The sequence below is a fragment of the Procambarus clarkii genome, chromosome 64 (assembly GCF_040958095.1).
Source record: "Procambarus clarkii isolate CNS0578487 chromosome 64, FALCON_Pclarkii_2.0, whole genome shotgun sequence".
Lineage (NCBI taxonomy): Eukaryota > Metazoa > Arthropoda > Malacostraca > Decapoda > Cambaridae > Procambarus > Procambarus clarkii.
Window position 1 is genome coordinate 6079466 of NC_091213.1, and position 14834 is coordinate 6094299.

Sequence of the window (14834 nt, forward strand, 5' to 3'; positions counted from 1 at the left end):
AAAGCATTCTAAGGAGTTACTCTAGATACTTACAAATCGATATACTCGCTCTCTTCACTGGACTCTCCACTGATGTCGTCATCATCGTCATCGTCCTCCTCCTCCTCCTCTACTGGGTGTTCCATTCCAGGCACATTCATTCCTGGCTCTTCCTCCTCAACCAGAGTCTCCGGATGAAAGCCAAAGAGTCCCGTAATAACTCCCACCGTCAGCAGGCAAATCAGAGTAACAAAAAAGATGGCAATGTATGGAATGCCACAGAGACGCCGGTACTTCCAAGGAGATGATGAGCCCTCTGTTAAATTGGAATTACTTTAAGCATATGCTTTTACACCTTCAAAAGTTCAATATAAATTTCATTATCAGTCATATTAATGCAGATAAGATAAGCACTCACGAGCTTTGGGTCGAAAGGCTCTGTAGAACCTAGTGGCAAACATGCCATATTCTCTCTCTACCATGTCAAAGAGAGAACCCAGCATCTGAACAACAGAGTTTTCTCCTGCAGCTGTGCTGCTGGGCTTAGCGCCTTCAGCAAAGATGAACCTACATCAAGAATTGAATGTCAGTGTTACATAAATTGTATCCTATCTCAGGTCAATGCCACAATGATAAAGAATTGAGTAATATACAACATTTATGCATGTTTTTGTATATTTAAATTATTATGTGCCCCATACCCATCCTGTGGGTGGTAGTGTAAAAAATTAGAATGGCACATAATGGACTCGGAAGGTTAACCCCAAAATTCCTTAAATTAAGTAAATTACAGCCTTGATAAGCTAGTTACACAGTTTTATATTTATATCCAACTGATTTTTTATAGTTTAATGGGTTCAAGAACTGGGCCATAACAATCTCAATATTTCAGTTCTGGGAAGGTTAGTCTCATTCAGTATATTCACCTTCATAACATGGTCTAATTACCCCTCACATTAATGGAGCTTTGAAGTAAATATTAAATTCTAGCACATTATTCACAAAGCCTCTACTTGTCACACGCAACTCATCCTTCAAATTACGGGCTCACCATAGCCCGTGCTACTTGGAACTGCTTGTTCCAAGTAGTGAATCTCTAACAACAACATCCTTCAAATAATCAAGACTTCTGGTGGCAAAGTTTCTGGATGATCAAGATTTTTAAAATACTGTATAGCGATCCAAAGTAGATTCCACCATACACTTATGATCTAATAATTTGAGAGTAAAGGAACATAAGGGAGTCCTGCATCTGGTAGCAGTTTCAGAAGTGAACCGACTTCAACTACTCACTTGAGTGGTCTAGCCTGCACACCGTCTTTCCACTCCTTCCACTGTGTTCCAGGTGGTGAGCAGAAGATGACTTGCAACACCAGCTTGAAGGCTGCCATATGTTTTTCTAGCGACACACTCCATTTATACCATATGTGCAGGTCATACCTGGGTAATAAAGATGTTCATGTTAGTAACTAGATTCCTCTACAGGACAATACTTTTGTTTGTGTATATATATAACAAAAATATGGAATATGTAACTAAGTTAACACTAAGTATTTGTGCCTATTTAACCTGCAAATGGGTCCAAACACTATCTGCAATTACTGTACCTCCTGTGCTCAAATTGCTATAAGCAATTGATTCTTATGGATTACACTAACTATTTTTAACCTGGCAAGCAAGTTATTTCTGGATTGCTTATGCATCAAAGTACAGAAAAATGGCTATTATTCCCCTTAAACTTTGCTTTGACCTTTGCTTCAGATAGCTGAGCGAAGACGTCTTGAAGGTATTCGAGGGCTGCCGATTTAGCAAGAGAAGCTAACATATGCGAAAATGTTTAATATAACAAATGATGTAAAATATAAAAGGTGATAATGATGACGGGTGTGGAGTATTATAGTATGCAATCTGTAGTTCCAGCAGCAGTACAGAAATAGTTTTTAATATTAATAACAGCAAGAAAATACAAAGGCGTAACTTATTAAGCTACTAGAAGATAACAGTAAATCGGTAAAATTTCAAAGTTTATTGGTGTAAACACTTAAAAATTAACAAGAAAACATATAGGACTTGAGTAGGCAATATTACTTACGGTATTCATTTATTTATTTAATTTATTTATTTACAAGACAGTATATTGGGTTTGTTTGATTACAAAACATTGGTGTTTTTACAGTCTTGTAAAGCCATTAACATGCATAGCATTTTGGGCAGGTCGTTAACCTGACAGATCAGATAAGATGAATGGCTGTATTGTAGCAAAATTTGATTTCAACATTATAATATAAATTGACGGATGTAATTACTTTGGTGAAGATGCACGTCTTGAGGACTAATACTGGGGGAATGGGTAGCACAAGAAACACTACTAGTTTGAAGCACAAGGCTGGAAACTATGAGAATGAAATTTGGTATTTTTTAGTTTTACTTATGAATAAGGTCTAGGTTGGGCAATTTTTTTAGTTCATTAGGGAGCAAGTTCCATAGGGTCCTTTTATTTGCATGAGTGTTTGCACAGATTCAGTTTGACTCTGGGGATTTGACTCTGGGGATTTGACTCTGGGGATTTGACTCTGGGGATTTGACTCTGGGGATTTGACTCTGGGGATTTGACTCTGGGGATTTGACTCTGGGGATTTGACTCTGGGGATTTGACTCTGGGGATTTGACTCTGGGGATTTGACTCTGGGGATTTGACTCTGGGGATTTGACTCTGGGGATTTGACTCTGGGGATTTGACTCTGGGGATTTGACTCTGGGGATTTGACTCTGGGGATTTGACTCTGGGGATTTGACTCTGGGGATTTGACTCTGGGGATTTGACTCTGGGGATTTGACTCTGGGGATTTGACTCTGGGGATTTGACTCTGGGGATTTGACTCTGGGGATTTGACTCTGGGGATTTGACTCTGGGGATTTGACTCTGGGGATTTGACTCTGGGGATTTGACTCTGGGGATTTGACTCTGGGGATTTGACTCTGGGGATTTGACTCTGGGGATTTGACTCTGGGGATTTGACTCTGGGGATTTGACTCTGGGGATTTGACTCTGGGGATTTGACTCTGGGGATTTGACTCTGGGGATTTGACTCTGGGGATTTGACTCTGGGGATTTGACTCTGGGGATTTGACTCTGGGGATTTGACTCTGGGGATTTGACTCTGGGGATTTGACAGAGAGATTTATTACTAGTGTGGTGCTCACTGGTTCTATTACACCTATCAAGAAAAGTTTCAGATCAGGATTAGCATTTAGGAACAAGATTGATGTACTCGGCTGTTCCAAAGATACTTCAGCTGGTATACAATCTTACACTTTTCTCTATCTTGTTCACATTAACACCTCTCATCACTTCCACCCATTAAACTTTCAAAGTATTTTAACCATTTACTGTACTTCTAATCTCCTCTATAATAAATCTGTACAGTGATGCATTCTAAAAAATGGACAAGAATATAAACCTTGAAATAAAGCACTGTACATACATGTAACTTTAATTAAAAATGAACTACTTTCAGTAAAAGAGCAAATGAATTACATGCTCTTTAAGTAATATTTCATGTCAGTAAATTTCTACTGTACAAAAAAAAAAGATTGATAAAATATATATACACACTGTACCTTCTCGAACTATGCCAAACTGCAACAAGGAAGAGGGTAGATAGAAGGAAGACTCCACCTCCAGTGGCCACGCCCACAATCCAAGAAAATGTCGGTACAGCCGTGATGAGACCAATTAATAATGACAGGTGGATAACCACCAATAGTACTAGTGGGGAGAACTGAAACAATGGCTCTACCCACTGACGAGCAAAACTCCCCATCTCCTCTGTTGAAAAAATTTAGAATATATGCAGACATGTATTAATACGTAGTTACATAAAGAACATGCAAAAAATGAAAATCATTTTAAATATCCTGGGATCCAATCAAAACTGACCACATATACAGTCTGGTTCATTCTCAACTCGCAATCAAGAATTTCGACCAAGACAGAAATGGTCGAGTGCTTTTCCTATCGCCTAATGCACCTGTTCACTAAGCAGTAGATTCAGATTCAGATTCAGATTCAGATGTTTATTCAGGTAAGGTATATACATACAAGTGATGTTACATTAATGGATTGATATATAGATAGAGCTAGTACATACAATGCCTAAAGCCACTATTACGCAATGCGTTTCGGGCAAGAAAAACATTAATATCTAGAACTTAATACTAATTGAGCATAAAGAATAAAAAGTGTTGAGAACAAATACAAATAAAGATAAAAAAAGGGGGAACATGACTGAAAAAGCAGCACAAATACAATAGGTTGACAAACAGTGTTGATTAAAAAAAAAAAAAAAAAAAAAAAAAAACAGACATGGGTTGACAATAGAGGAGTGAGGTAGATTACAGGGAATTTATTAGGTAGTGTTTAGTTTTTATCTTAAACTGGTTGAGAGAGGTACAGTCTTTAACATGGTTGGGAAGGTCATTCCACATTCTGGGCCCCTTGATTTGCAGAGCATATCTAGTTTGATTAAGACGTACTCTAGGAATATCAAAACTGTATTTATTTCTGGTGTGGTGCTCATGGGTTCTGTTACAACCTTCTATGAAGCTTTTAAGATCAGGATTGGCATTATAGTTTAGCGTTTTATATATGTATAATACACATGAGAGAATGTGCAGTGACTTAATATCTAACATATTCAGAGATTTGAGTAGGGGTACCGAGTGATGTCTGGGGCCAGAGTTGGATATTGTTCTAATAGCGGCTTTTTGTTGGGTAATTAGAGGACGTAAGTGATTTTGGGTAGTAGAACCCCAAGCACAAATACCATAGTTGAGATAAGGATAGATAAGGGAGTAATAGAGAGTCACCAGGGCAGGGCGTGGTACATAATATCTGATCTTAGAAAGAATGCCCACAGTTTTTGAAACTTTTTTTGATATATTTAGAATGTGTCCCTGGAAATTCAGCTTGTGGTCAATGAGAATGCCAAGGAATTTGCCATCTAATTTGGGTATTGTTTATTTTGAGATTTATAAGACTAGAGGATTTATTGCCAAACAGAATATAGAAAGTTTTGTCAATGTTAAGGGTGAGTTTGTTGGCAGTTAGCCAAAGATGGACTTTATTTAGCTCAGTATTTACTGTGGCATTTAGAGCAAGAGGGTCAGGACTGGAGTAAATGAAGGTTGTGTCGTCAGCAAATAGAATTGGTTTGAGGTGTTGGGAGGCATTTGGAAGGTCATTAATGTAGATGAGAAAGAGGAGAGGGCCAAGTATGCTGCCCTGAGGAACACCAATGTTGATGGGTAGGGTGGGAGAAATTGTATTATTCACAGAAACATATTGGAGCCTGTCAGTAAGGTAGGACTCGAGGTATTGTAGGGAGTGTCCTCTGACTCCATAATGATGTAATTTAAGAAGAAGGTTATGGTGGTTGACAGTATCAAAAGCTTTACGCAGGTCCACAAATAACCCAACAGGGAACTCCTTTTTATCAAGAGCTGTATGAATCGAGTTAAGCATACTAATAAGTGCATCGTTAGTGCTTTTTTTGGGTCTGAAGCCATATTGGCAAGGGCTAAGTATATTGAGTTTGGCTAGATATGAGTAAAGCTGCTAATATATAAGTTTTTCAAAAATTTTTGACAAGTTTGGCAGGATTGATATAGGTCTGTAGTTGTTAACATCTGTGGGGTCACCACATTTGTGGACAGGCGTTACTCTCGCTTTTTTTAGAATATCTGGAAAGGTTTGGAGTTCAAGTGACTTGTTGAAGAGCAAAGCAATAGCAGGGGCTAAAGATCTGGAGGCTTTTTTGTAAATTAAAGTTGGTATCTCCTCAAGGGCACCAGACTTGGTTTTAAGGGAAAGGATTATCTCATTGACGTCAGTGGAGTTAATAGGCTTTAGGTACAGAGACTGTGGATAGTTACCTGTAAGATAGTCCTTAATGTCAGTACTGGAAGATGGAATATCATTTGCAAGGGATGAACCAATGGAAGAGAAGAACCTATTGAACTCAATAGCAGAATCAGAGGCTGAAAGCTGACCATCGTTATTAGACAGGAGAGTCGGTTTGTTATTTAAAGATTTCTTTGATCCCAATATTTGTGAAATTGTGCTCCAAGTTTGTTTAATGTTGCTCTTTATTTGAGTAAATTTATCTTCGTAGTATTTAGTTTTGGCTCGTCTAATTATCTTAGATAGCAATAATGAGTAATTCTTTGAGAATTCTTTGGAGACAATTCCTAACCTATACTTCTTCTCAAGGTCGTGTTTTTTGTTAATGGATTTCAGTATTCCCTTTGTAAGCCAAGGATTGTTAAGCCTTTTGCTTGTGACTTGTTTTGTAAGCCTAGGACAGTGGGTGTTATAAAGGCTAAGAGTTGTTTGTAGAAAAGATTGCACTGCTAGGTTGATGTCCCCTATGTTACCTAACTCGGACTCCCAGTTGACATTATCAGCAGCAGTTATAAAATTGTTTATAGCAGTTTCATTGTGCAGCCTAAAGCTTAACTCCCTTGTTTCTAGAGGTGGTTTGCTAATGTTAGTTAAGAGAAATGTGGGGTAGTGGTCTGTAGTGCTATCGGTGATTATACCTGAAGTAAGCGGAGAGGTTATGTTGGTCCAGATGTGATCTAGAGTCGTGGCAGTGCTATCAGTGATTCTAGTAGGTCTAGTGATTAAGGGTATGAGGAAGCAGGAATTCATACAGTTGAGGAAGCTAACAGCAGTAGGGTGTTCTGGCTCGCAGAGGTCAATATTAAAGTCCCCTGCGATAATTAGGTGGTTTTTGTTCAGTCTGTTATCAAGTATTAGATTTCTAAGGTTTGAGTTGAATACAGACACATCAGTGTTGGGAATTCTATAGACTGCACCCACAGACAGGACAGACTCGGCACCCTTGACTCTGAAGCTGGCGAAGATATACTCCCCATAGCAGTCTCTAGTTCTAATTTCTTTTAAGCATGTAAGTAAGTACGTATTCAGAAGTTAGTCAGCTTCTTGAAGGGTTGCATCCTGGGCGGGGTCAGTAATTCAACCTTGGGGGATAAGGGGACGGGGGGAGGACCTCAATATAAGCCTAATGTGTGTGAACACACTGGCTGCCTGTCCCCCAATACAATAAATTATTAATTATATAAAACTTTGTAAAACTGGCAGTACACTGACAGTAGGTTCTGAAACAGCTACCGAATGCAACAGCTATTTTTCCTCAACTGTGGCTAACCTTACCAGATATATTCAAGAAGCCCAGCAAAATGTTGCAACATGCCTTATTGGCGAATATCTCACTTCACTATGCTTGCCATCAATCGGGTGCTTGGACCAGCCATTGTTTTAGTCTCGAGAAAATAAGTGTGTGTTCATTGGACAATCTTGTATAAATATATATTTGAAAAGAACTATACTGTACCAAGCTCCTACCCTGTAAAATTCAACCGAGTTCCAAATGTCAGTATGTGTCACAATTTCCGTAACGATGTCATTTTAAGTTCATGGATAGTACAGTGTGTTTTGTACGATGCCCAACGTCTAACTACTGACCTTTCCCAGGATGCAACCCCATAACAAGCCGACTAATTCCCAGGTACCTTTTCTGCTAGGTGAATAGGCACATTAGGTGACAGTAAACATAACCAACCATTTCTGTCCCCCAGGAATTGAACCCGGGATTCCCAATTTTGAGTCTAGAACAAACCCAACTGTACAATATAAAGCTAAAAAACACAAATGAAGATTCTTAGGCCTATACATTACAAGAGACTTTAAAACTCGTCTTTCATTCAGGAAGTAAGAAAGAGCTATGAGAAGAGGTTAGAGGCATTGAAGGCGGAGGAGGTCAAAAAGCGTTATATGACGAGTGCTGGGAAGACAGGATACCACGAACGTAGCTCTCATCCTGTAACTACAATTAGGTAATTACTCACAACCAAAGAAGTGCCCCAAACAGTTTGCACATCCTATTAGCCACTACTCTGCTATTTTCGTATTATATTGCTCTCTTGCCTATCCCTGTATCTCCTGTGGGGCTAAATCACCACAAACAATTTGTGGTGATTTAGTTTGTTGGTGACAGGTACATTAAACCCAACAAACAAAACTCAACTATTACAGTGAAGACGTTTCATTAAAATCCCTAACACACATACAGTACTGAATGTATGAACACACTACCTTCAGCTGTGCACTTTCTATTTATAAAAACTATACATATACCATTTTGAAGCACTAACCAATACATGAAACTCTTCCTAGAGGGATGTAATAGAACCCATAGCATCATTTGAGAAGTACTTTATCTCTGATATTTATGTAAAGTCTATCAGTCTATACAAATATGCCATGCATATAAAGGAACCTAAAATATGGCTCTCTCCCTTCCAAATGAAGTCAAGACCTGTATAACAATAGTCAAAAGTAATGCAAAGCATCACCTAAATGCTCATTGTAGTACCCAGCACTCTTCTCATTCTCCTCATTTTCCAAAATGCACTATTAAATCTCATTATACATATACCAGTACAAGTTTGCCTCATGATAAAAGTAAATACTATAACTGATTACTCAAAGTATTTGCATATTTGTTCATTTTTATAGTGTAACAAAAAGGTGTACTGCTGGGCCCTAGGGATGGCCTACTTGGCCTATTGGGTAATCTGGCCCTGTCCTTAATGTCCTGCCTCATTTTTCTTTATGATATTCTCTCTTTACAGCCATATACCCAACCAGTACGTGGGGCCTCGTAGCCTGGTGGATAGCGCGCAGGACTCGTAATTCTGTGGCGCGGGTTCGATTCCCGCACGAGGCAGAAACAAATGGGCAAAGTTTCTTTCACCCTGAATGCCCCTGTTACCTAGCAGTAAATAGGTACCTGGGAGTTAGTCAGCTGTCACGGGCTGCTTCCTGGGGGTGGAGGCCTGGTCGAGGACCGGGCCGCGGGGACACTAAAGCCCCGAAATCATCTCAAGATAACCTCAAGGTACCTGGGTGTTAGTCAGCTGTCACGGGCTGCTTCCTGGGGGTGGAGGCCTGGTCGAGGACCGGGCCGCGGGGACACTAAAGCCCCGAAATCATCTCAAGATAACCTCAAGATAAGATAGTGCTAGTCTGGAAATTGTTTACATTTAACTTTACTGCAACTATTTTTGCACGAAGCCGAGTAAACTATCTGAATAATGGTTTGTCGAAATCAGCATGTTTAGCAGGCTTCATTGGTTTGCTGTTGCGTATTGTTAGAGCGAGTTGGAAGGACAACCTTTTAATTTTCTTTCCGCTTCTTTTTATCACAAACTGCTGCCTCTTTGATGTTCAATTCTTGAGTGTCTAGTGACTATAGTCCAGCATAGTTTAGGCATAGAATCACATAGTTCAGTGTTTAGAATTTCTGTGGCTATCATACAAACTAAGTAGATTTGCTGTGCATATTTTATATACATACTGTATACACATATGTATGGAAAATGGAAAGATTGAAATAAGTTTTACTTACAAATATAAACACAGCACGATAAAACTTCATCCATAAATATCTTACCCTTCAGTTTGCGTATGAGGAAAGACTTCCCTGAGCCCCACTTGGCATAGAGACCAACAGATATGGGCATGGAAAGAGAAGGTTCACTGAGGATGTCTGCCATGGATGACGAGTAAAGATCATAGCCCAACATATTTTCGTTGTCCTCATTGGTGTTAAGACGACCTGTCGTGAAAACACGGAAAGCAAAAAATATGATACAGTACCTACTACAGTATAGTATAAGTATCACTTTATATCATATCATGTACTGCATAGTTCCATGAATCATCAATACAATTGATGATTGTATTGATGATTGTATCAATTTAGCAAAACCTAGTAATGAAATCATACAAGAATTTATTACTCCTAACATAACAAAACAGTGTGCAGCCCTGCAGGCACCACCAGAAGCATGCAGCCCTGCAGGCACCACCAGAAGCATGCAGCCCTGCAGGCACCACCAGAAGCATGCAGCCCTGCAGGCACCACCAGAAGCATGCAGCCCTGCAGGCACCACCAGAAGCATGCAGCCCTGCAGGCACCACCAGAAGCATGCAGCCCTACAGGCACCACCAGAAGCATGCAGCCCTGCAGGCACCACCAGAAGCATGCAGCCCTACAGGCACCACCAGAAGCATGCAGCCCTGCAGGCACCACCAGAAGCATGCAGCCCTGCAGGCACCACCAGAAGCATGCAGCCCTGCAAGCACCACCAGAAGCATGCAGCCCTGCAGGCACCACCAGAAGCATGCAGCCCTGCAGGCACCACCAGAAGCATGCAGCCCTGCAAGCACCACCAGAAGCATGCAGCCCTGCAGGCACCACCAGAAGCATGCAGCCCTGCAGGCACCACCAGAAGCATGCAGCCCTGCAAGCACCACCACAAGCCTGAGCGCGCAAGCACTACCACAAGCCTGAGCACGCAAGCACTACCAGAAGCCTGAGCGCGCAAGCACTACCAGAAGCCTGAGCGCGCAAGCACTACCAGAAGCCTGAGCATGCAAGCACTACCAGAAGCCTGAGCGCGCAAGCACTACCAGAAGCCTGAGCATGCAAGCACTACCAGAAGCCTGCATGTACTGCCCTGCAAGCACTACCAGTTGCCTGTGCACAAAGCCCTGCAAGCACTACCAGCTAGCTGCCTGTGTGCGCAAACAAAGCTACATTATGCATACGTTCCCCACTTTATTCACATAAAATGTAACTCACGCGCTCCGAAGATCTGGCCGAGGATGGTCTTCTGGTTGGAGAGATCGATGTTATATGGGGTCTCGCCAGCTCGGTTAGGACGGTACAGCAGCTGGCTATTTTTGGGATTTCTCAATAAGATTTCTACTATTCTCTGCAATAAATTGTAATTACATTATTACTAGTGTGGTATATTTATCAGAAAGCGGCTAAGCCAGCAAAGGTTATATAGCTCCTAATATACTACACTATGCAGTATTGTATAATAAAATCGGCCTACTTGTATGGTATTCTTGTAATAACTGAAAAGTCTTCAAGATGCCACTACAAGTGACCCTATTAAAAAGCAAATATAATCTAGATGAGCAAGTACAGCATTGGCAATTGCATATTAATATCTCGTATTTCTCTGAAAATTTTCAAGGCCATGAGATTAAGAGGTTTCTAAACCAAAGAAAACCGAAGGCAATATATCCACATACCTTTGAACGTCCTCTCATGGCAATATGTAGGGCAGTGTCGCCTTTTTTATCCGTCACCGATACCCGAGCTTTTTTGTCGACTAACAGCTGAACCACCTCGGCATTCTTGTTCCTGACTGCCCTCAGAAGACAAGCATCTCCGGTTTTGGTGGTGTGTTCCAGATCAGGGTTTGCACTTAACAACACCTGCCACAAGATTGATTGAGTGATAAAGATTAAGCCACCCAAAAGGTGGCATGGGCATGAATAGCCCGTAAGTGGTGGCCCTTTTGAGCCATTACCAGTATCAATAGATGATACTGGAGATCTGTGGAGGTGCGACTGCACCCTGCGTGACGGGAGATGTCTCCCGTCACCTGCCACAAGAAATGGCAAGCAATTGAGGCCTAGCTTCATGATTTAATTGAAAACATTTAGCTATATTATCAAAATTGCATGTACCATGCATGATGTTGCAGGATCTGGCAGCGAAATATCATCTAAGAGAGCAAGAATGCTAGACTATCAGATTAGTTCAAGTGAAATTTAAGACATTTAATATTGAACGAAATATCTAGTCAAAATGAGTACACATTCTAGTTACAAACTGTATTGAATCACGGCTTAAGGTTTAATACAACATTCAACCACTAATTGTTTACCTTAACAACAGAAGTGTGACCTTTCTCTACCGCCCAATATAAAGCATTCTTTCTATCCTTGCCCACCATGTCAACGTCACAGTACTTCTTGAGGAGGGCTTCTACCACCGCTCTGTGACCACCTCTTGCAGCATATATTAGATTAGTATCGTCGTTGCGATCCTGTGGGGTACAATTGCCTATATCAATTAGCACTACTCACCAATGTCAATATTTTACTATCGTGAATCAAATCAATCAGTTCACTTCACAAAAATTCACAGCCAACTTAACATAGAATCTTAAAACAGTAAATAAAATCATTCATTAACAAACGTAAATCTTAACTGCTAATGCAACGTGCAATACAGCACTAAATCTGCGAGATGATAATGAAAAGCCACCTGTAATAGAAAATTATAATACCGAGTTGAAATTATCTGTACTGTACCTGCATGTTAACATAAGCTCCACTATTTAGCAAAGCATTAGCAATCTCTGTATACCCTTCTTTGCAAGCAATGGTAAGCGCAGTGCCTCCATCTTTGTCAAGAGCATTGAGGTTGGGCCGGTGTTCCAGCAGCAGTTGCACCAACTCCAGGAAGTTGCCTCTTGTTGCTACTAGCAATGGCGTCCACGAGTACTGAACAGAAACATCACACCATTAATTTGTTTGTAAAGAGACACCACAAGACATATGAATTAATCATCATTGGATTTCACATTAGCCTTTATTGCTCCACTGCACGTCTGTAAATTATTAAATCAAACTGACTCCCTGGTTGTTATCAGTAACGTAACTGTGCTTTGAATTTTGTAACTAGCTCATCACGATTGTAACTTCTTATCAAGATTTATTGTAACTAGCTCATCAAGATCCACTACCGCTCACAGGATAGGTATGGGGTACATAATAAATGAACTAAACTAAAAAACTGGTCTTTCATCTAGTAGTAAGCACTAACTTTATGATCAGTGGACGTGATGTAAATTTACTTCATAATATACATTTCATGGCCCTAAAATGGAAACTAATTCGTCACTATCCTAAACCATGAAATAATTTGAAGACACCCCCACCTAACACCCCCACCCCCACTCAAATACCCCCACCTAACTAGAATTAACGTTCCACGATAGCGTATATTTCTTAGTTAAAGTAAAAACAAAAGTTTTGATCTTTGCAACGATCACTCCAACTGCCCAAGAACACACACCATGCCAGAGGCGTCGACGTTGGCTCCATGTTGCAAGAGATCCTTGGCGATCTCGTAATATCCCTTACGGCACGCCCAGATGAGCGGCGTTGTCCCAAACTTGTCCCCAATGTTGACCTTGGCACCATGCTGCAGTAAGTCATGCACGATCTCTGTGTGACCCCGGCCAGCTGCCCACACTAATGAGGTCATGTGATGTTGACCCTGGGTGTTGGGGTCAGCACCACGTGAAAGCAACATGCTGGCCAGGGCAGTGTGGCCCTTATAACAGGCCCACATAAGTGCAGTCCATCCACCCTGCAAGGCAAATGGATTAATTAATATTAAGCTGGAAAAATAAATTGATCCATATTCATGATTATCTCATTAACTTTTTAGTGAGCAAGGCTGTTAGTATACAAAATCAAGAGTATCCATTTTTTGGGTAAAAAAATATCAACCCGTTCTCGCACTTTCTTAGTCAGTATTGACTTATTTAATAAGTCAATATGTGACATACTAATTTATTGTGAATATTTTAGTTTACCTTGAAAAGCTTCATAGAAAACACCGACCTCACCTAACCACCTTAGTATGTTAAGATAAGCATCTTATTGCTTCATAATTACAATAATTACTTAACATATACCTATAATAGGTTAAGTAATTATTGTAATTACGAAGCAATAAGATGTTTATCTTAACATACTAAGAAGGTTAGGTAAGGTCGGTGTTTTCTATGAAGCTTTTCAAGGTAAACTAAAATATTTACAATAAATTAGTATGTCACATATGCACTTGTTTAATAAGTCAATATTGACTTAAAAAGTGCGAGAACGGGTTGAAAAATATATAATAGTGATTAAAAAAATTTAAAATTAATTTACGTTGTAGTAAAACAAAAAATCATCATACCATGTCCTTGTGATGTATGTTGGCGCCATGATCGAGCAGTGTTGCCACAGTTTCCACATGACCTTCCTTGGTCGCTGTGATGGAGGGTGACCACTGGTCCTGAGGATGTGGCAACATTACATCATTACTTGTAGATTTTATAACTAGCTCAAAACTAACTTGCTTAACTAAAAGAATTTGAGGGTTCAGTCCCTGAGCCCAGTCACCGACAGTCACTGATGGTCGAGTGGTTAAGGTACCATGTACATGGGGGTTCGAGTCACTTCTGGGGTGTGGAGTTTTCAGTTATATACCCGAAACAAATTATTCTGATCTGTTAGGTTCAGAACTATGAAAATGAAGTGCATGAATGAGTGCACAGACAGCCCCGTTTATGACTAAGATGGTCCTCATGATCAATAAGTGCAATAATGACTTAAGAAAACTATCCCCCCAAGAACCCATATGGATTTTGGGGAGATTGTTTCTATCAAGTATGTTTATTGAGACAAGAAAAAATACATCTCAAAGGGATAGAGTAACTTAGGCTATTTCTACCCCCCTTTGTTCCTATCCTCTCTCATAGAGAGACCGAAACCTCTCCCATAGAAGCCGGAGAACAACTTACATTATCCTCGGCGTTGACGTCTGCTCCGTGGAGGATAAGCTCGTTACACATCTCGGACCTGCCCTTGCTGGCAGCCAGGATAAGAGCAGTGGCGCCATTCTCATCCTTGTCATCTATAACCACAGAGCGGGTAGCCAAGAAAGTCTGCAGGCCGCTGAAGTTGTCTTCGGTGATGTACGTTTCCAGGGACTTGAAACTCAGTGACACCATCTGGTCCGACTGCCGGAGAGACACCAAACGGGAAAATGTGTAAGATTGGGGGTTCAATATAGAAATAGACGAGTTTACCAACGGTGGTGGAAAGAAAACGTACAGCGATGCAC

The 14834-nt window shown here is 40.5% G+C and overlaps 1 protein-coding gene across 9 annotated transcripts in view; it reads right to left on the reverse strand.

Annotated features, from left to right (window-relative positions):
- LOC123768916 (Ankyrin repeat-rich membrane spanning) overlaps positions 1–14834 on the reverse strand; it is an 866672-nt gene that overhangs the window by 107084 nt on the left and 744754 nt on the right. For all 9 annotated transcript variants that reach the window (XM_069309136.1, XM_069309137.1, XM_069309135.1 and 6 more), the window contains 12 exons: positions 14512–14730; positions 13905–14003; positions 13011–13307; positions 12245–12436; positions 11815–11976; positions 11174–11359; positions 10713–10845; positions 9519–9683; positions 3601–3808; positions 1273–1419; positions 398–546; positions 34–295 (listed from right to left, as the gene is read on the reverse strand). In XM_069309136.1, coding sequence (XP_069165237.1) covers positions 34–295; positions 398–546; positions 1273–1419; positions 3601–3808; positions 9519–9683; positions 10713–10845; positions 11174–11359; positions 11815–11976; positions 12245–12436; positions 13011–13307; positions 13905–14003; positions 14512–14721 — 2210 coding nt within the window. In that variant the 5' untranslated portion in view covers positions 14722–14730. The remainder of the gene's footprint in view (positions 1–33; positions 296–397; positions 547–1272; positions 1420–3600; positions 3809–9518; positions 9684–10712; positions 10846–11173; positions 11360–11814; positions 11977–12244; positions 12437–13010; positions 13308–13904; positions 14004–14511; positions 14731–14834) is intronic.